This window comes from Nansenia antarctica, assembly GCF_963989245.1.
Source record: "Nansenia antarctica genome assembly, chromosome: 15".
Taxonomy (NCBI): domain Eukaryota; kingdom Metazoa; phylum Chordata; class Actinopteri; order Argentiniformes; family Microstomatidae; genus Nansenia; species Nansenia antarctica.
The window spans coordinates 30,083,089-30,106,520 of record NC_137685.1 but is presented as its reverse complement, the minus strand read 5'-3'; the positions used below and the strand labels follow the sequence as shown (position 1 = coordinate 30,106,520).

General features: G+C 46.7%; 1 protein-coding gene across 1 annotated transcript in view; it reads left to right on the top strand.

Annotated features, from left to right (window-relative positions):
• The window catches only part of trim62.1 (tripartite motif containing 62, tandem duplicate 1), a 65,033-nt gene that overhangs the window by 29,027 nt on the left and 12,574 nt on the right, over positions 1–23,432 (top strand). Inside the window, exon 3 of the mRNA XM_080545581.1 lies at positions 12,373–12,468. Within this exon, the coding sequence (XP_080401707.1) occupies positions 12,373–12,468 (96 nt within the window). The remainder of the gene's footprint in view (positions 1–12,372; positions 12,469–23,432) is intronic.

Here is a 23,432-nt window from a genome sequence, read left to right as displayed (position 1 = left end):
GTCTTCTAACAGAGTCTTCTAACAGAGTTCCAACAGAGTCCTAACAGAGTCTTCTAACAGAGTTCTAACAGAGTCCTGACAGAGTCCTAACAGAGTTCTAACAGAGTCCTAACAGAGTCTTCTAACTAAGTCTTCTAACAGAGTTCTAACAGAGTCCTGACAGAGTCCTAACAGAGTCTTCTAACAGAGTCCTAACAGAGTCTTCTAACAGGGTCTTCTAACAGAGTCCTAACAGAGTCTTCTAACAGAGTTCTAACAAGTCCTGACAGAGTCCTAACAGAGTCTTCTAACAGAGTCTTCTAACAGAGTCTTCTAACAGAGTCTTCTAACAGAGTCTTCTAACAGAGTCCTAACAGGGTCCTGACAGAGTCCTAACAGAGTCCTAACAGAGTCCTAACAGAGTCCTAACAGAATCCTAACAGAGTCCTAACAGAGTCTTCTAACAGAGTCCTGACAGTCCTAACAGAGTCCTAACAGAGTATCACTACACATGGCCATGGCATTGATTGACAGGCAACTACAGGGTAGTTTAGATTTAGGTTGGGAAAATGTGACTGTGTTTGTTTGTGCATGAGTCCATACGCACGCACACACACACACACACACATATTTAGTGGGTCAGATAAAGTAGAAATGCTGGCAAGCGATGAATATGAAGAAGCCACAGATAAACACGTGGCGTCACAGTGTACAGCTGCGTCCAGCAGCCCAGCCAAGGAGGAGGAGAGGAGGAGCCGGAGGGCAGATATGTTTGTTAACCCTGCGTGTAGCACGCTTCACACACACTCACTCCAGGGGAGGCTACTTGAGGTAGAAATCAGAGGACGGGCTCTTTGTTAATGCGTGGAGTGGAACGAGGAACGGTAATCAAACTGCTAGAAATCGGTGGACACTGACGAGCCCATCCTCAGATTTCTCCACCAGCCTCCCCCGACTCGAACACACTGCCTCGTTTGACGTGAACAACATGCTGACTATCAGAGGTTGATGGCCTGATCGTAAAAACAGAAAGTGGGTAAGGATATCTGAGGGTCGGAATTCTTTATAGTCGGTGTCATCAGTGAAGTCACTGCCTCAAGGGCGACACAAAGCCCTCTGGAAAACGTTGTCTTTGTCCCCTAAGGAACTAAGGAACTCATTGTTTTTTGCCTGGGTCGTCGTGGGAACAAACCTGCACAAATACAGCCCCACGAGTCAGTATTACTAATGACCCTCTCTTTGAAAATAATTAGAAATGTGATTTATGGGCGCTACTGATTTGTTAGGGTAGTATTATTGTTATTATGGAACGTCAGAAGCACAAAGCTAATTTGCGCCATGTTCTGTACCGTTGTTTTTCTGCACCAGTGATGATGTATTGCCCACTCCTTGTCTCAGATCTGTGTGTGTGTCTGCCTGTGTGTGTGTCTGCCTGTGTGTGTGTCTGCCTGTGTGTGTCTGCCTGTGTGTGTGTCTGCCTGTGTGTGTGTCTGCCTGTGTGTGTGTCTGCCTGTGTGTGTGTCTGCCTGTGTGTGTGTGTCTGCCTGTGTGTGTGTCTGCCTGCCTGTGTGTGTGTCTGCCTGTGTGTGTGTGTCTGCCTGTGTGTGTGTCTGCCTGTGTGTGTGTGTGTGTGTGTGTGTGTGTCTGTGTGTGTCTGCCTGTGTGTGTGTCTGCCTGTGTGTGTGTCTGCTAGGGCTGCACGATTTGGGGGAAAAAATCTAATTGCGATTATTTGGACAGATATTGCGATTGCGATTTAATTTGCGATTATTATTTTTTAAAGCGACCCAAAGGAAGTTTTTGTAAAGTGTGGCCATATCTCCGGCAGGAAGGTCGTATCAACGTGCAGTTTGTTTGTACGTCTTCAGGGGACTTAGAGGCTCCCTCCTCTAGCACCCCCACAGCCCGAGCTACGAGTGAAAGAACTAAACGTACATTGGGTTGCTTTAAAGTTGGGTTGCTTTAAAATCAAGCTTCAGATTAAAACATGTGATGGAGCATTACTAACCTGACTCAGGTGGTTTGTTTCACACAACCATCTAGGAAAGCTTCATTGGAAGCTGTTTGGAAAAGGGCAGGTACTTTCAAAAATACTTGGCAGGTGATTGGATGAATCTGTCTATCACCTTCTATCATGGGCTAATTTCAGAGAGCATTACCACATGATACCATCAAACTGTTAACTGCTCTAATGCCATCAAACTGTTCTAATGCAAGGATGAGAACTTAAAATATATGAATTGGAACAACATATTTATGTATGGGTTTTTTAAACAGCTGCCATTTTGTTTCTCTCAAGTGTCAAAAAAATTGAACAATTCCAATATGAAAATAAAATAGGACCTTTCTACAAACAAGGTTATTTAATTATGGCTCAGGAGCAGCATCTAAATATTGCACATACTGCAATCAAGTTAAATAAAGTCATAATAAAAATGTCCAGTAAAAAAGAATAGGTCCTTTCTGTAAACATTGAAATAGATAAAGCTCTTCAACTCGTCGTAATGTATGCAAGTGCACGGCTCGACCGCAGATCGGTTGTTGTTGCATAGTACTCCACATTTTTCAGCTCCGTACGCGCGGGATGGAATCACATTATCTTTTATCCAGCGTTTGGATTAGTTTTTTAAACCCTTCGTTGCTCACAGTGTTAATAGACACCACGTCTTTAGCGAGGTAATGCGTGATGGAATTGGTTATTTCACGGTGCCTTTTCATACGGCGTAACAGCCGCAAACGACTCTAAAACTCTAGTTTGCTTAACGTTAGACCGGGCTACGGGACTTTCTCTTAACTCTCCGTTTCTGACCGTACACTCGTCATAGAGCTGCCTGTGATACTTTTTCAAGTGCTGATACAGGTTTGCGGTGTTGCCTCTGGATGTAGCGATTGTTCCACGACAGGTTGTGCGCAACACCTGCTTTTGTTGCACATCTGTCGTCCTAAACCCGAAATACTTCCAAGTACAACAGAAGTGCTGTTTTTCTTCGGGACTAAATCGTTGCTTCTGGCTCTGCTGAAGCCATTTATCCACACCATGAATGTTGCTAGCTACTGAAACGTCTTCACAGATTCACACCTGGGCGTTTCACGTGCAGTGTTGTTGTTGGGTGTGTGCGTTCATTGACGTTGAATCCGACGCGCTGTATAATGTATCCCAAATCGCAGGCTTTGCGATTTGCTAATCGCACCATCTCAAATCGCGATTTCGATTTAAAATCGATTAATCGTGCAGCCCTAGTGTCTGCCTGTGTGTCTGCCTGTGTGTGTTTGCCTGTGTGTGTCTCTCTCTGCCTGTGTGTGTGTGTGTCTGCCTGTGTGTGTGTCTGCCTGTGGGTGTGTCTGTGTGTGTGTGTGTGTGTGTGTGTGTGTGTGTGTGTGTCTGCCTGTGTGTGTGTCTGCCTGTGTGCGTCTGCCTGTGTGTGTGTCTGCCTGTGTGTGTGTCTGCCTGTGTGTGTGTCTGCCTGTGTGTGTGTGTCTGCCTGTGTGTGTGTGTCTGCCTGTGTGTGTGTCTGCCTGTGTGCGTGTGTGTCTGCCTGTCGGTGTGTCTGCCTGTGTGTGTGTCTGCCTGTGTGTGTGTCTGCCTGTGTGTGTGTGTCTGCCTGTGTGTGTGTGTCTGCCTGTGGGTGTGTCTGCCTGTGTGTGTGCATGCTCGTGTTATGTTTGTGTGTGTGTGTGTGTGTGTCTGTTTTTTGTTTTGTGTGTGTATGTGTGTGTGTGTGTTTAGACCCATCTGTCACGGTCTAGTTGTTGCAGCCTGTCTGTCGGCCCAGTCAGTTGCTGAGAGAAGGGCAGGTGATTCATTGACAGGGCTGTCTGTCTGGCTGTCTGTCTGTCTGCATGGAACATCTCTCTGCCCAGGCCGCAGGCCCAGGAGGCCGTTCACCTTGGCCAAACCCCCAGGAGGTCTCCGCTCCTCTGCAAAGAAGACCTGTCCTCCCTCTTGTCCCGTACTGCCCCCCCCCCCTGGTGGTTAGGAGGTGGAGGGGCTCCACCTCCTAACCCCCCTCCCGCCCCCATCCCCAGCCAGGGCCTGCGAACCCTGCTAATGAACAAACCTCAGCTTTGAGAGCAGTGATTTCCTGTAAGCCTTCGCTAATAGATGTCTTTAAAACTGGCCCCGGCCCCGGCCGTGTGTCTGTGCTCTGCTCTCATTACCAGACAGCCTCTTCAACGCCCTTCTCTCTGGGTGAAGGAGTAGTCCTCCGCCAGCAATTAAAGACAAACACGAGGCGGTATTTAAGGATTGGAAACCTCGGCCTGAATCCCCTATAGGTGTTTTTCTTGTAGTTAGACGGAGTGGATTTGCATGTTTTTCTATGTCCTTATCACCCCACGCTAGGAAGTGGAGCAGGCCTGGGAACATTTATCATTTACATGACTTGGCCTACATTCCAACCACTGGAGAGAGACGGCGCCACCGCTTCAGTCTCTTCTTCCCCTCTCCTTATACCAATGTACATCATCTCAGCGTGTGTGTGTGTGTGTGTGTATAGTGCCTGTGCTTGTGCAAGATTACCAACAGACAAAGTGAATCAAAGTGAATTTGCACATACTATACAGACTCTCTCTTTTTCTCTCATTCACTTTGTGCGTGTGCGCGTGAGAAACATACTCATTCTCTCACACACACACACACACACACACACACACACACACACACACACACACACACACACAGTGAGAGGAACACAGAGAGTCTGTGTGTGTGTGTGTGTGTGTGTGTGTGTGTGTGTGTGTATGTGCAAATGCACTTTGGTTCGTTTTCCAGCGGGCTGCTTGTTTTGGACATTGTCTGGTGGTAATCTCGTTAGGGCCAGATAATCCTGGGTACTGGGCACAGCCAGCCAGCCAGCCAGCCAGCCAGCCAGCCAGCCAGCCAGCCAGCCAGCCGGGCCACAGTGGTCACTCCTCAGCTACAGCCAGGCAGGCGCTGGGCTGGAATCTCTCCAATCGCTCATCTGACTGATGGCCGTTACCTCTGGAGGAGGTCTGAGGGAGGAGGGAGGCTCAGTCTGGTCACTGTTATACTGTCTGTCTATCCAGGCCTGTTCATGCGTGCACACATGCACACACACTGCGTGTCCCCCTCCCTGCCTGTCTGCCTCCCTGTCTCACTGTCTCCCTGCCTCCCTGTCTCTCTGTCTCCCTGTCTCCCTGCCTCTCTGTCTCCCTGTCTCCCTGCCTCTCTGTCTCCCTGTCTCCCTGTCTCCCTGCCTCTCTGTCTCCCTGTCTCTCTGTCTCCCTGTCTCTCTGTCTCCCTGTCTCTCTGTCTCCCTGCCTCTCTGTCTCCCTGTCTCCCTGTCTCCCTGCCTCCCTGTCTCCCTGTCTCTCTGTCTCTCTGTCTCCCTGTCTCTCTGTCTCCCTGCCTCTCTGTCTCCCTGTCTCCCTGCCTCCCTGTCTCCCTGTCTCCCTGCCTCCCTGCCTGCCTCCCTGTCTCCCTGCCTCCCTGCCTCTCCCTGTCTCCCTGCCTGCCTCCCTGTCTCCCTGTCTCCCTGCCTCCCTGCCTGCCTCCCTGCCTGCCTGCCTCCCTGTCTCCCTGCCTGCCTCCCTGCCTGCCTGCCTCCCTGTCTCCCTGCCTGCCTCCCTGTCTCCCTGCCTCCCTGTCTCCCTGCCTCCCTGTCTCCCTGCCTCCCTGTCTCCCTGCCTCCCTGTCTCCCTGCCTCCCTGTCTCCCTGTCTCCCTCCCTGCCTCCCTGTCTCCCTCCCTCCCTCCCTGTCTCCCTCCCTGTCTCCCTCCCTGTCTCCCTGCCTCCCTGTCTCCCTGCCTCCCTGTCTCCCTCTCTCCCTGCCTCCCTGTCTCCCTGTCTCCCTGACTCCCTCCCTGCCTGCCTCCCTGTCTCCCTCCCTGCCTGTCTCCCTGTCTCCCTGACTCCCTCCCTGCCTGCCTCCCTGTCTCCCTCCCTGCCTGACTCCCTGTCTCCCTGCCTCCCTCCCTCCCTCCCTCCCTGCCTCCCTGCCTCCCTGTCTCCCTCCCTGCCTCCCTGTCTCCCTGCCTCCCTGCCTGCCTCCCTCCCTCCCTCCCTGCCTCCCTGTCTCCCTCCCTCCCTCCCTGCCTCCCTGTCTCCCTCCCTGCCTGCCTCTGTGCCCTGGGTCCTCCCCAGAGAGGCTGCAGCTCTGCTGATGTCAGGGGAAACTACAGGGTGGCAGGGAGCTGAGGCACAGCTTGAGTACTGTTTGTCTGTCTCCCAGAGAAGTGTGGCGGAATAAATACCAAAAAAGAGAAGAAAAATCAGCTTGACACAGCACTTCTGTATGAGTGGAGACTGTTGTTGTTGTTATTGTTCTTGTTGCTGCTGCTGTTTTTGTTTATGAGCTGCACCATTGCAGTTTGCCCTGAGGGCATTGAGAGGGAATTAGGCCAAGCTAACAGACACCCAGGGGAGGAGCTGGCATAGGTTGGCATAGTTGGATAGACCCCCTGCTGAGGTCCCCCACAGTTAATGAAACGCCATTATTTGGCCACTATTCTCTACCAGGCACAAATGTTTTCCATTCTTTGGGTTTAGTGTTACAAGGCAGTCATAAATATGAAAGCGCCCCATGCAATATGATCTACGAATAATCTGGCTTGCTACAACGTTTTTTTTGTCTCCTCGGTTACAATACAACATTCCAGGGCCGTCCTTTAAGTGCCTGGCTGTTTCTAAGAATAATGAGTCGGGGGTGGAAGAAATCCCAAAACATTAATTCTGTTATATTGAGTACAAAAGTTCATACCACAAGAGAACAGTAATGGGACTGTCTCATTCTGAAACGGATAGTAATGTAATGGTCCGTCCCTCATGTAATAGTTTGTTCTTCCCTCTCTCCCCCTCTCTCTAATGGTTCTTTCCTAGCTAGCTACTATATAACATCCTTGTCAGCTTTATTCTACGTCAGGGTCAGAGGCAGTGTCTCCTATGTCACTCAGAGCAGTGGAAAGGGTTATACTCCTCAAAGACATGGCTAGCCCACTAGCTACCTAGCTAGCTCAGGTAATGTGGACTCCTGTTGGGATTTGCAGCAGTTAGATAGATAGATAGATAGGTAGGTAGGTAGATAGATCGGCAGGCAGGCAGGCAGGCAGGCAGAAAATGTAGGCTTTACAGCAGCTCACATCACAAACAACAACAAAATAAAGTGACAATATAATAATAGAATAAAACAATAGACATCTGAGCTAGCTAGCTAGCTGCTACTGCGTCATTGGTGGTCACAGGGCACTCTGCTGCCTGAGACAGGTCTGCTGTGCAAGGCTATTACCTCCCCTGAGGTACCCTGAGTTAGCCTGCACACTGTACTGCGCCGTGTCTGGGGAGAGAAGTTCTGTACGTCAGCAGACCAGAGGCCACTGGCTATTTGACCTTGTTCCACTGACTGACCAGTGTTGTTTTTCTCTTCCCCTCCCTTTCCTTTCTCCTCCTCCTCTTCCTCCGCCACCGCTACCGCCATTGTTCACGCTCTATTGAAAGTCTGGTGTCGAAAGTGAAGCCGTCTAGCGACGGCCACCAGTACACAACGAACTGAACTTCCTTCTTGAGAAGAGGCTTTTATTAAGGCTTTCTTCCTTTTCCAAGGCTTACGACGGCCTTATTGCTGTCGTATTAATAGATGGACTCTTTCTCCGAGGCGCGCCAAAGTCTTTGAATTCCCTTTATCGGGTTGAGCGGCGCAGAAATCAATAACGCTCAGTCTGACACACACTCGCTGTCCTCTCCTGCTGTGTACAAACAAACGAAGACGGAAGACAAACAAAGTGTGAGTTTTTCTTTCCAGGAAGGAAGATAGAAGATAATAACCGAATGACTCATGGCGGAGGCGGGTTCAGGCCTAGACAGTGTCTTCCTCCCTCGGTTCGCTGAGATTGAACTCCATAAAGGGCTGTAAAAGTAGAGCGTTATACCACACTGTCCACCACGTGCTCACTGCTCAGCTCACGGCAGCGTATTTAACCTGTTTCATGACCAGACAGAATTACGACCCCCGCTTGAGCAAGGTTATAGGTAAGTGTCCCTGTAAAAAAGCACTTTCAGAGTGTTGAGTTCATGTAGGTTCTTGTTTCGGGGGTTTGCGTGTGGAAAGATCAAAAGATCAAAGAGACGGACGCTGAGTCTATTTGGTAACACTATGGCTGATTCAATAAACCTCAACTTTAGACAGATCCCCCGAAATAGAAAATATCCTGAATGTGAAGTGTTCCTAGCGTGGTACAGTAGATCAAACGGAATGGTGAATTCACAGGTGGTGAACAGCGCGTTTTTCATCTTTTCACCCATGATTCATCTCCACGCACACCCGCCTACTAACAGTACATCAACATGCTATTTGCCTCTCTTGGAAGCCTTTAGGCAGCTTACTTTTGTCTGAGTTTTTTTTGGTTGGTCTTTTGTCTTTGCTTTAGTGAATGTGAATGAAGCGATCAGTACCAAACCATTCTTCACAGTGAATGAGAGCAGATCCAGAGCGTGTGTGTGTGTAGCCCCACAGATCCTCCACGTCTTGTGAGCTTTTCATTATTCATGCCGCAACCCAGTGCTGCTGTTTGGTTCTCAGCCTTCATCAATGCAGAGCAGACAGTTTGAAGCCAATAACCCTCTTTGGGCCTCAGTTTGTAATGTGCAAATTGGGGAAAAGTCAGCCACCTTTTAACGTGATATTTGTAATAGATGCAGTAAGGGAAATAATCCAACAGGAGTTTTTGAACACCGTGTCTAATGTTTTTTTCATGATATTGACATGCATTTTCAGACTTTTATATACAAAAAAATGTCGATCAGAAAATGTAGAACTCAGATTGAATAATTACAGTTTTCTCAAAACTATTACAATAAATAACAATAATAACCACAGTCAAAAAATGAAGCTCCAGAGTATTCTGAGGTGTAAGGTACGTTTGGCTCGGCTCAGCACTATTTGGCGTATCAACCCCGGGCCCCTCGCAGTCAAGCTGCTGCGTTTAATAAAGCCTTCAGCCGGGAGGAAACGCTGGGAATTTAAAGCCCCTGTGCGTGTTTAAGAAATGTGTGGCAGCGATCAAACTTTTTTAAAGACGTACCCTGCAGCAGCTAACGTGAGAGGAGGGGGAGGCGGGGGTGAAATGAGTTTTAGATTTACAAGCGACCAGCCGTGACCCCGTTCCCTGCTGTGATGCATCCTGGGGAAATGTCATGTCAGACTCGCTCGGCCAGCTGAGATGGACAGGGGAGAGGGCCACCTCCACAGAGCGGCCAGACAGACGCACGCACGCAAAGCTACACACACACACACACACACACACACACACACATACCTACACACACACACACACACACACCTACACACACACACACACACACACACACACACACACATACCTACACACACATACCTACACGCACACACAGACACTCTCTCTCTCTGTTTCTCCTTCTCTCTCTGTACTATTTTGATGTTTTTTGTGAGTGAGAAACACACCAGGCTACAGCCTATTGTTGCATACGAGAGGCCCTTGATTTGGTCCTCTGGCTGTGAGGACAGCCCTTTATTGGTTCTTACGATGTGAGAGAGGCCCTTTATTGGTCCTCTGGCTGTGAGAACAGCCCTTGATTGGTTCTCACGATGTGAGAGAGGCCCTTGATTGGTTCTTACGATGTGAGAGAGGCCCTTGATTGGTTCTTACGATGTGAGAGAGGCCCTTGATTGGTCCTCTGGCTGTGAGAGAGGCCCTTGATTGGTCCTCTGGCTGTGAGAGAGGCCCTTGATTGGTCCTCAGGCTGAGAGGGTGGGCCTTGACCTCCAGTAGCAGACACGTGCTGCTTGGCAGGGAGACAGAGTCCACTGACCCGCTGCTGCAGTCTCTCTTATCATTCAAATGTAACGTCACGTTCCGCCTGAGTAATGGGGAATGTTTTCTCTAGTCGCCGTGTCCTTGAGGAGTCTGTTAAAAAGCCCTGTTAAAACAAACACCCACATTCGTCTTTCTCCGATGTTTTTAGCTCATTGTAGCCAAGGACAAATGGCTTGTCTTAGCACCAAATAAACCTCAGTAAGTGCAGTGGCCATGCCTGTTTTTCTGCCATGGGCAGAACTGCCATTGATGAACTGAATGTTCTGAATTGTATGCCTACTTTAAACTGGTCACTTGAGAGCAGTTTCCAAGCTAGTCCCAAGCAGCTAGAGTGTTTTGTTGACTTTCTCTACGGGAGTGTCGTGTGGCGGTGTTGTCCAAGTGGATCGCTGTGTTTTAAAAGTGACCTTCATAGGTGTTACATTTACACTTTAAACATTTAAACAGACGCCTTTATCCAAAGCGACTTACAACATGTACATTTTGTCTAAAGTAAGTGAAACATCTATAGTCATCATCTGCTGTAACATCTCAATTTCCCCCTCGGGATCAATAAAGTATCTATCTAATTATCTATCCATCCGTCCATCTATCTGTAGTCACTTACTTTATTGATCCCCGAGGGAAAATTAAGATGTTATCTATCTATCCATCTGTTGATCCGTATATCCATCCATCTATATCTGTCTATCTATCTGTCTCTCTGTCTACCTACCTATCTATATTGTGGTCACAGTGTGTCAGCAGTGTAGGCGTGGCTCAGGGGACCGTGTGACGTGTGTGTGTGTGACGTGTGTGTGGCTCCATGCTGCTGTTTGGGACACAGCAGGTGGCTCCTCTGGCCGGCGTCTTCTTCCTGCCTGAGACTGCCTGACGCTCTGAGGAGGTGGCTGAGATGCGGGGGGGGTGAGAGGAGTCCCAGTTTCTCTGATAGGAACCCACTGTCTCTCTGACGCGCGAATCCCCCCCCCCCCCCCCCCCGCGCGCTCCATTTCCTCTTCTCGACCTGACATGGCCATGGTTTACACCTGCCCTGCCTGGCAGGACCACCTCAGCCATGACCACAGCACAGCTATACTATGCTAATATAGCCCTCCTTAATCAATAAGTCATAAAGGGCGTTTAGCAGGAGAAGATGTCTGTCTGTCTGTCTGAGATACCTGAACCTCCCTTGGTGGTGCTGGGAGTCAAGGACGACCTTGAGACGAACCGGTAGTTTTCCCTAGCAACAAGTGGGAGAAAAGGTGCTTGCGTAGGTCAGAATCCGACTTTTAGTAAGCCCTAATAAATCAATGGACCGAATCGAAACGTAATTTGTCGAGTTTGATTTGATGTGGAGGGAAATGGATTCGATCATGAGCACCTTGTGTGATTACATGGCCTATTATATTGTTAATTCATTAGTGATGGTGAATTAGGAACAATGAGGTGTGTGTGTGTGTGTGTGTGTGTGTGTGTGTGTGTGTGTGTTATGCTGTGTGTGTGTGTGTGTGTGTGTGTGTGTGATACGCTGTGTTTGTGTGTGTGTGATACGCTGTGTTTGTGTGTGTGTGTGATACGCTGTTTGTGTGTGTGTGATATGCTGTGTTTGTGTGTGTGTGATATGCTGTGTTTGTGTGTGTGTGATATGCTGTGTTTGTGTGTGTGTGATATGCTGTGTTTGTGTGTGTGTGTGTGATACGCTGTGTTTGTGTGTGTGTGATATGCTGTGTTTGTGTGTGTGTGATATGCTGTGTTTGTGTGTGTGTGATATGCTGTGTTTGTGTGTGTGTGTGATACGCTGTGTTTGTGTGTGTGTGTGTGATATGCTGTGTTTGTGTGTGTGTGATATGCTGTGTGTGTGTGTGTGTGTGTGATACGCTGTGTGTGTGTGTGTGTGTGTGATATGCTGTGTTTGTGTGTGTGTGTGATATGCTGTGTTTGTGTGTGTGATATGCTGTGTTTGTGTGTGTGTGATATGCTGTGTGTGTGTGTGTGATATGCTGTGTTTGTGTGTGTGTGTGATATGCTGTGTGTGTGTGATATGCTGTGTGTGTGTGTGTGATACGCTGTGTGTGTGTGTGTGTGATACGCTGTGTGTGTGTGTGTGTGTGATATGCTGTGTGTGTGTGTGTGTGTGATATGCTGTGTGTGTGTGTGTGTGTGTGATACGCTGTGTTTGTGTGTGTGTGATACGCTGTGTTTGTGTGTGTGTGATATGCTGTGTTTGTGTGTGTGTGATACGCTGTGTGTGTGTGTGTGTGTGATATGCTGTGTGTGTGTGTGTGTGATATGCTGTGTGTGTGTGTGTGTGTGTGTGTGATACGCTGTGTGTGTGATATGCTGTGTGTGTGTGTGTGATACGCTGTGTTTGTGTGTGTGTGATATGCTGTGTGTGTGTGTGTGTGTGTGATATGCTGTGTGTGTGTGTGTGTGTGTGATATGCTGTGTGTGTGTGTGTGTGACACTGTGTGTGTGTGTTTGACACTGTGTGTCTGTGTGTGACACTGTGTGTGTGTGTGTGTGTGTGACACTGTGTGTGTGTGTGTGACACTGTGTGTGTGTGTGTGTGTGTGTGACACTGTGTGTGTTTGTGTTGTGTTGCAGAGGGAGATGAAGGAGCAGCTGGCCACGCTGCAGGACAGTGAGAAAGGCCACACAGAGGCTCTACAGCTGCTGCAGAGACAACTGACTGAGACCAAGGTACTGACACACTATACTCACTAATACTGACTGAGACCAAGGTACTGACACACTATACTCACTAATACTGACTGAGACCAAGGTACTGACACACTATACTCACTAATACTGACTGAGACCAAGGTACTGACACACTATACTCACTAATACTGACTGAGACCAAGGTACTGACACACTATACTCACTAATACTGACTGAGACCAAGGTACTGACACACTATACTCACTAATACTGACTGAGACCAAGGTACTGACACACTATACTCACTAATACTGACTGAGACCAAGGTACTGTCACACTATACTCACTAATACTGACTGAGACCAAGGTACTGACACACTATACTCACTAATACTGACTGAGACCAAGGTACTGACACACTATACTCACTAATACTGACTGAGACCAAGGTACTGACACACTATACTCACTAATACTGACTGAGACCAAGGTACTGACACACTATACTCACTAATACTGACTGAGACCAAGGTACTGACACACTATACTCACTAATACTGACTGAGACCAAGGTACTGACACACTATACTCACTAATACTGACTGAGACCAAGGTACTGACACACTATACTCACTAATACTGACTGAGACCAAGGTACTGACACACTATACTCACTAATACTGACTGAGACCAAGGTACTGACACACTATACTCACTAATACTGACTGAGACCAAGGTACTGACACACTATACTCACTAATACTGACTGAGACCAAGGTACTGACACACTATACTCACTAATACTGACTGAGACCAAGGTACTGACACACTATACTCACTAATACTGACTGAGACCAAGGTACTGACACACTATACTCACTAATACTGACTGAGACCAAGGTACTGACACACTATACTCACTAATACTGACTGAGACCAAGGTACTGACACACTATACTCACTAATACTGACTGAGACCAAGGTACTGACACACTATACTCACTAATACTGACTGAGACCAAGGTACTGACACACTATACTCACTAATACTGACTGAGACCAAGGTACTGACACACTATACTCACTAATACTCACTGAGACCAAGGTACTGACACACTATACTCACTAATACTGACTGAGACCAAGGTACTGACACACTATACTCACTAATACTCACTGAGACCAAGGTACTGACACACTATACTCACTAATACTGACTGAGACCAAGGTACTGACACACTATACTCACTGAGACCAAGGTACTGGCCCACTATACTCACTAATACTGACTGAGACCAAGGTACTGACACACTATACTCACTAATACTGACTGAGACCAAGGTACTGGCACACTATACTCACTAATACTGACTGAGACCAAGGTACTGACACACTATACTCACTAATACTGACTGAGACCAAGGTACTGACACACTATACTCACTAATACTGACTGAGACCAAGGTACTGACACACTATACTCACTAATACTGACTGAGACCAAGGTACTGACACACTATACTCACTAATACTGACTGAGACCAAGGTACTGACACACTATACTCACTAATACTGACTGAGACCAAGGTACTGACACACTATACTCACTAATACTGACTGAGACCAAGGTACTGGCACACTATACTCACTAATACTGACTGAGACCAAGGTACTGACACACTATACTCACTAATACTGACTGAGACCAAGGTACTGACACACTATACTCACTAATACTGACTGAGACCAAGGTACTGACCCACTATACTCACTAATACTGACTGAGACCAAGGTACTGACACACTATACTCACTAATACTGACTGAGACCAAGGTACTGACACACTATACTCACTAATACTGACTGAGACCAAGGTACTGACACACTATACTCACTAATACTGACTGAGACCAAGGTACTGACACACTATACTCACTAATACTGACTGAGACCAAGGTACTGACACACTATACTCACTAATACTCACTGAGACCAAGGTACTGACACACTATACTCACTAATACTGACTGAGACCAAGGTACTGGCCCACTATACTCACTAATACTGACTGAGACCAAGGTACTGACACACTATACTCACTAATACTGACTGAGACCAAGGTACTGGCACACTATACTCACTAATACTGACTGAGACCAAGGTACTGACACACTATACTCACTAATACTGACTGAGACCAAGGTACTGACACACTATACTCACTAATACTGACTGAGACCAAGGTACTGACACACTATACTCACTAATACTGACTGAGACCAAGGTACTGACACACTATACTCACTAATACTGACTGAGACCAAGGTACTGACACACTATACTCACTAATACTGACTGAGACCAAGGTACTGACACACTATACTCACTAATACTGACTGAGACCAAGGTACTGGCACACTATACTCACTAATACTGACTGAGACCAAGGTACTGACACACTATACTCACTAATACTGACTGAGACCAAGGTACTGACACACTATACTCACTAATACTGACTGAGACCAAGGTACTGACCCACTATACTCACTAATACTGACTGAGACCAAGGTACTGACACACTATACTCACTAATACTGACTGAGACCAAGGTACTGACACCCTATACTCACTAATACTGACTGAGACCAAGGTACTGACACACTATACTCACTAATACTGACTGAGACCAAGGTACTGACACACTATACTCACTAATACTGACTGAGACCAAGGTACTGACACACTATACTCACTAATACTCACTGAGACCAAGGTACTGACACACTATACTCACTAATACTGACTGAGACCAAGGTACTGACACACTATACTCACTAATACTGACTGAGACCAAGGTACTGACACACTATACTCACTAATACTGACTGAGACCAAGGTACTGACACACTATACTCACTAATACTGACTGAGACCAAGGTACTGACACACTATACTCACTAATACTGACTGAGACCAAGGTACTGACACACTATACTCACTAATACTGACTGAGACCAAGGTACTGACACACTATACTCACTAATACTGACTGAGACCAAGGTACTGACACACTATACTCACTAATACTGACTGAGACCAAGGTACTGACACACTATACTCACTAATACTGACTGAGACCAAGGTACTGACACACTATACTCACTAATACTGACTGAGACCAAGGTACTGACACACTATACTCACTAATACTGACTGAGACCAAGGTACTGACACACTATACTCACTAATACTGACTGAGACCAAGGTACTGACACACTATACTCACTAATACTGACTGAGACCAAGGTACTGACACACTATACTCACTAATACTGACTGAGACCAAGGTACTGACACACTATACTCACTAATACTGACTGAGACCAAGGTACTGACACACTATACTCACTAATACTCACTGAGACCAAGGTACTGACACACTATACTCACTAATACTGACTGAGACCAAGGTACTGACACACTATACTCACTAATACTCACTGAGACCAAGGTACTGACACACTATACTCACTAATACTGACTGAGACCAAGGTACTGACACACTATACTCACTAATACTGACTGAGACCAAGGTACTGACACACTATACTCACTGAGACCAAGGTACTGGCCCACTATACTCACTAATACTGACTGAGACCAAGGTACTGACACACTATACTCACTAATACTGACTGAGACCAAGGTACTGGCACACTATACTCACTAATACTGACTGAGACCAAGGTACTGACACACTATACTCACTAATACTGACTGAGACCAAGGTACTGACACACTATACTCACTAATACTGACTGAGACCAAGGTACTGACACACTATACTCACTAATACTGACTGAGACCAAGGTACTGACACACTATACTCACTAATACTGACTGAGACCAAGGTACTGACACACTATACTCACTAATACTGACTGAGACCAAGGTACTGACACACTATACTCACTAATACTGACTGAGACCAAGGTACTGGCACACTATACTCACTAATACTGACTGAGACCAAGGTACTGACACACTATACTCACTAATACTGACTGAGACCAAGGTACTGACCCACTATACTCACTAATACTGACTGAGACCAAGGTACTGACACACTATACTCACTAATACTGACTGAGACCAAGGTACTATCACACTATACTCACTAATACTCACTGAGACCAAGGTACTGACACACTATACTCACTAATACTGACTGAGACCAAGGTACTGTCACACTATACTCACTAATACTGACTGAGACCAAGGTACTGACACACTATACTCACTAATACTGACTGAGACCAAGGTACTGGCCCACTATACTCACTAATACTGACTGAGACCAAGGTACTGACACACTATACTCACTAATACTGACTGAGACCAAGGTACTGTCACACTATACTCACTAATACTCACTGAGACCAAGGTACTGACACACTATACTCACTAATACTGACTGAGACCAAGGTACTGTCACACTATACTCACTAATACTCACTGAGACCAAGGTACTGACACACTATACTCACTAATACTGACTGAGACCAAGGTACTGACACACTATACTCACTGAGACCAAGGTACTGACACACTATACTCACTGAGACCAAGGTACTGACACACTATACTCACTAATACTGACTGAGACCAAGGTACTGACACACTATACTCACTAACACTGACTGAGACCAAGGTACTGACACACTATACTCACTAACACTGACTGAGACCAAGGTACTGTCACACTATACTCACTAATACTGACTGAGACCAAGGTACTGACACACTATACTCACTAATACTGACTGAGACCAAGGTACTGACACACTATACTCACTAATACTCACTGAGACCAAGGTACTGACACACTATACTCACTAATACTCACTGAGACCAAGGTACTGACACACTATACTCACTAATACTGACTGAGACCAAGGTACTGACACACTATACTCACTAATACTGACTGAGACCAAGGTACTGGCCCACTATACTCACTAATACTGACTGAGACCAAGGTACTGTCACACTATACTCACTAATACTGACTGAGACCAAGGTACTGTCACTATACTCACTAATACTCACTGAGACCAAGGTACTGGCCCACTATACTCACTAATACTGACTGAGACCAAGGTACTGACACACTATACTCACTAATACTGACTGAGACCAAGGTACTGGCCCACTATACTCACTAATACTCACTGAGACCAAGGTACTGGCACACTATACTCACTAATACGCATTAATACTCAGAGACCACGGTACTGGTGGAAGAGCTCAGGCAACTATGGGGAATAGTGTTCCTCAGGGTCCATGCCACTAATACTCAGTGAGACCAAGGTACTCCCACACTATACTCATTAATACCCACTGAGGCCAAGGTACTGTCACCCTCTACTCTCCTTAACAAGAACATTTCAATGTTCAGACTGGCCAGACTACCCACTGTTTGCTGCCTCTCTCTCCCCCTTCCTTCCTTCCTTCCTTCCTCCCTCCATCTCTCTCTCCTTCTGTCTTCCCCCACCCCAGACTCTCCTAGACTGACAGTGAAATCTCAACAAGCAAATTGGTTTATTGAGCAGCTCGTTAATCTTGACACCTTGTTTAAATCAGCCGAGCGAGAGAAGCCAGTCAATACAGCAGCTTTCCCTCTGCCTCCCCCCCGCCTCCCCTCTGCCAGACGCCCCCCCCCGCGTCTCCCCTCTGGCCCATAGCAACTCGGAGCTAGAAGGAGGCGCTCACTGACAGAGAGGCTGTCTGCCGGCAGCGATATTTATCACTGGTGGAGTGCATCGCCAACCCCCCACCCCCCTGTTTACCCACCCGCCGTCCACCGGGCCAGGCTCTGGCTGTCCGCTCCGGTTCTGCACCGCAGGACTTTCCCTGAGACAGAGGCGCCAGAACACAATCCCTGTCTGGTCCTGGTGCCATCCCCATCGTCATCCTGGCCTCTACTCAAACTATCAACACTATGCGTTTCTGACACCCAGAGGTTTGTGGTTGTGTTTCTTGTGGAAGTCTGAGCGGGAGTTATCATTGTTTTCTGCTGCCCTCCTGGTCATCTACCCCTGCCTCCTGCTATTCGATTTTATTCGTTTTTTGGCTCTCCGGTGTGGGCTGTGCAGTGTTGTGGAGCGCGCGATCAGCCACGGAGTACAGAAGTAGTGATCTTTGCAAAAAGACCACTCAATTACACTACGCTCTCTGGTGTGTTCAGTTAACGAGCTAGCTAAAGCAATCAGTTGAGAGCTCCACCTAAGTTTTGTTTGTCACATCTGACAAGCTACCAACCAGTGAACTCACTAAACTGAAGCGATGCCGCAAACAGCGGAGACGAGGACTATGTAACCACGACACATGCGAGAGATGATGAAACAGCAGAAAATGAATAAGTAGGTTGTATAGTAGATCAAATGTTTAAATAGCAGGGACCAACATGTGCTTTAAGAGCTCTCCTACATGAAGAGACCCTATAAAAACAAAGATATTAATTACAAAATTGCATAAACTATTATCCATGCATTAAGATGGACTCATTTCAACGTATTGAGTGATTTGTTAATGACATTTTGGCTTTTTAGCTCATTTTAAGAGTATCATAGCAAAGGGTATGAATACTTAAGCACATGAGGTATTTCTGTGTTTCAATGTTTAATACATTTGCATTGTGATGACCATTTGGGGGAGGATTTAATCCATTTTAAACGGAGTCTATAACCCAAACGAAAACAAAATGCGGAAAAAGTACTATAGGCACTGTGCGTAAAATAGCCCCTTTTATCTAGTTGCTCGAACTGGACGAGCTGAAGGCCGCTATCAAAGCAACCTGGGCTTCTCTAACACTTCAGCAGGGCCACAGGCTGGTTGCCTCCATGCCACGCCGCATTGATGCAGTCATTTGTGCAAAAGGAGCCCAGACCAAGTATTGAGTGCATAAATTAACATACTTTTCAGAAGGTCAACATTTCTGTTTTATAAATCCTATTGGTCTTATGTAATATTCTTAATAACATTTCGAGATACTGGATTTTTGATTTTCATGAGCTGTAAGCCGTAATCATCAACATTAAAACAAAAAAGGCTTGAAATATTTCACTTTGTGTAATCAATATAGAATATATAAAAGAGTCACTTTTTGAATTAAGTTACGGAAAATAATGAACTTTTCCACAATATATTTTTAGATGCACCTGTGTTAGTGATTTCTATGCCACCCCAGATAGACTACTGGCCCATCCTGGCCACCGTAGTGAGAAGTGCCTGGCTGCTGCCTGGAAGAGGGGCACGTTTGTGTGACTAAATGGATCTATCTGCTCTGATGCATTTAAGGCCACTTTGACAACAATGAAATATCTCTCTCTCTTGTTTCTTTGTGTGTGTGTGTGTGTGTGTGTGTGTGTGTGTGTGTGTGTGTGTGTGTGAGTGTGAGTGAGTGAGTGAGTGAGTGAGTGAGTGAGTGAGTGAGTGAGTGAGTGAGTGTGAGTGTGAGTGTGAGTGAGTGAGTGAGTGAGTGAGTGAGTGAGTGAGTGAGTGAGTGAGTGAGTGAGTGAGTGAGTGAGTGAGTGAGTGAGTGAGTGAGTGAGTGAGTGAGTGAGTGTGTGAGTGTGAGTGTGAGTGTGAGTGTGAGTGTGTGTGTGTGTGCGCGTGCGCGACCTCACTAACTAGCTTTACTGTCAAACCCAAACCAAATAAGGTATCTGTCTAAAGAACCCATGCATCCATTTAATTCTAAAACGACGTGTCCCTCTTGTAAACACCTTGGATCCTCTCCTCTCTCTGAGAACCCCTTGGGTTGAACCTGTTATCCTACCAGAACCATGGAGGGGTAAATGATGATGCTGGTAGAAATCCTAGTCTCATTGTACCGCATGGAATGGAGAATGAAAAATTGTATCAAATACATGCGTCCATGACTATGAGCCCTATGAGCCTGTCCTCCATTTTCTACCTCCACCAGCCTTTCCTGGTGTGAGGCTGCCTGCCTTCCTGCCTGGTTTGTACTGTTATGACTCCAAGTGTCCCCTCAGACTGCAGGTTGTGAGTTAATTGTTTTTAATTGGTTGCTGCTCTGTTGTGAGCCGCGGGCCTGTCCATGTCTGAAGAGCCGACCCCGGGGAGGTCTGCTGATAAGCACATGCTGCTGATTCTTTCTCTCTCTCTTCTCTCTCTCTCTCTCTCTCTCTCTCTCTCTCTCTCTCTCTCTCTCTCTCTCTCTCTCTCTCTCTTCCACATCTCTCTTTTTTTCCCTCACTTTCTCTCTCCATCTCCCTCTCCCCCTTCTCTCTGAGGGCTATAAACACACACACACACACACACCGACACACACACACACACACTTACACACACACTTACACACACACACCGACACACATACACACACACATACACACACACAGACACGCACACAGACCGACACCCCCCCCCACACACACACACATACACACACTCACACACAAACACACACATTCTCTCTTTCTCGCTCTCTCCTATCTCTCTATCTCTCCATTCCCATCTCTCTCTTTCTCTCTCTTTCTCTCTTCCCCCCCCCCTCCCCCCTCCCTCCTCTGAGGGCTTTAAATAACCCACCCTGCTGTCATGATGTCCCAGTGTCCCCGGCTGCCACATCCGTGCTCGCCGCAGCACTCATCTCATCAGGCCTCTTCTCCCTGCGCTGTCACCAGGTGAGGTGCACGCAGCGCGGCGCCGAGCCCAGCCGCCCACCTTAATAACAGAAATCCCACGCCTGCGGAGGAGATAAATGATGTTAATAGGCTTAAAGCTCCCACTGGCACAGAGAGAATCTCTATCTGCCCTTGGATTTTTTCTGGAGGAAGATCAGAGCCCAAGCTAACAGCCGAGCAGAGCCACGCTGTTTTGATGGAGACGGATCGATCGGAGGCAGGAGTTAATAAAACCCAGATTAGGCTTTACTCCCGGTCTGTGTCCCCCCCCCCCCTGATGATGAGGAGAGAGAGAGAGAGAGAGAGAGAGAGAGAGAGAGAGAGAGAGAGAGAGAGAGAGAGAGAGAGAGAGAGAGAGAGAGAGAGAGAGAGAGAGAGAGAGAGAGAGAGAGAGAGAGAGAGAGAGAGAGAGAGAGAGAGAGAGAGAGAGAGAGAGAGAGAGAGAGAGAGAGAGAGAGAGAGAGAGAGAGGTTTAGAACAGTATACAGAGATGATGAGGAGGAATAGAGAGAGTGAGAGTGAGTGAGAGTGAGAGTGAGAGAGAGAGAGAGAGGTTTAGAACAGTATACAGAGATGATGAGGAGGAATAGTGAGAGAGTGAGAGTGAGAGAGAGAGAGGTTTAGAACAGTATACAGAGATGATGAGGAGTGAGAGTGAGAGTGAGAGAGAGAGAGGTTTAGTACAGTATACAGAGATGATGAGGAGGAATAGAGAGAGTGAGAGTGAGAGTGAGAGTGAGAGAGAGAGAGGTTTAGAACAGTACCGTATTTTCCGGACTATAAGTCGCACCCGAGTATAAGTCGCAGCAGGCCAAAAATGGGCCATGAAGAGGAAAAAACCACATATAAGTCGCACTGGACTATAAGTCGCATGGTTCAAGTGAACGGGCTTGGCGGAATCAGCGGGGAAAGAAGACCCTGTTGAGCTTGACTCTAGTCTGGCACTGTGAAGAGACATGAGAGGATTTGTAAGCCCAGGAAGGACATAATTCACGTTGAAACTTCTTCTGAAAGGTTAAGGAATACTTGTATTATCGAGTGTAAAGTCCGCTAGCTAGCGCGGGGCTAACAACATGGCGTCGCGGAGGGAAAATGAAACTTTGAACAGCCTCTAAAAGGTAATAAATGACTTTAATATCGTTTCTAACGTCCATAACATTGTGTATAAGGTCCATAACATCATGTTTAATGTCCACATTGTCGTGTTTAATGTCCACATTGTCGAGTATAATGGCTATTCTATCGCGTATGAAGCGCTACCGGAAGTAGCAAAATGCTACTCGCGGGTACAACATTGCAACGTTAAACAGCCTCTGGAAGGAATAAATGACTTTAATATCGTTTCTAACGTCCATAACATTGTGTATAAGGTCCATAACATCATGTTTAATGTCCACATTGTCGTGTTTAATGTCCACATTGTCGAGTATAATGGCTATTCTATCGCGTATGAAGCGCTACCGGAAGTAGCAAAATGCTACTCGCGGGTACAACATTGCAACGTTAAACAGCCTCTGGAAGGAATAAATGACTTTAATATCGTTTCTAACGTCCATAACATTGTGTATAAGGTCCATAACATCATGTTTAATGTCCACATTGTCGTGTTTAATGTCCACATTGTCAAGTATAATGGCTATTCTATCGTGTATGAGGCGCTAGCGGAAGTTACTCCTTGGTTCATGTCAGTCAGAGATTACCGTATGTCAGTTCATGTCAGTCAGAGATTATGAATTATTGATATATAAGTCGCACCTGACTATAAGTCGCAGGACCAGCCAAAGTATGAAAAAAACCACGACTTATAGTCCGGAAAATACGGTATATACAGAGATGATGAGGAGGAATAGAGAGAGTGAGAGTGAGAGTGAGAGAGAGTGAGAGAGAGAGAGGTTTAGAACAGTATATACAGAGATGATGTTTCCTTTGAACACACTCGGCAGTTCTCTTGGTATTCTGAGAGCCTTTTTAGATCTACCGTCTCCTTTGTTGCCTCTCTTCTCTCTCTCTCTCTCTTTCTCTCCCTCTCTCTCTCTGTCTCTCTCTCTCTCTCTCTCTGAATCTCCAGCTGTTATCTCGGAGGTGGTTTATTTTCTCTGATGTCCGTCTCCTTCCCATTTCCCACCGCCACAAGTATGAATATCAATTCTCACCCGTTTTTTTTTCCTTTTCTTCTTTTCTGCGGCTCTCCACCCACATCAACAGCCCGGCTCTCCGCCTGTAATAACATCCCTGTATCTGCCTGCCTCCGGCCCTCACTAATCACTGCCTTCACACCCAGAACACACT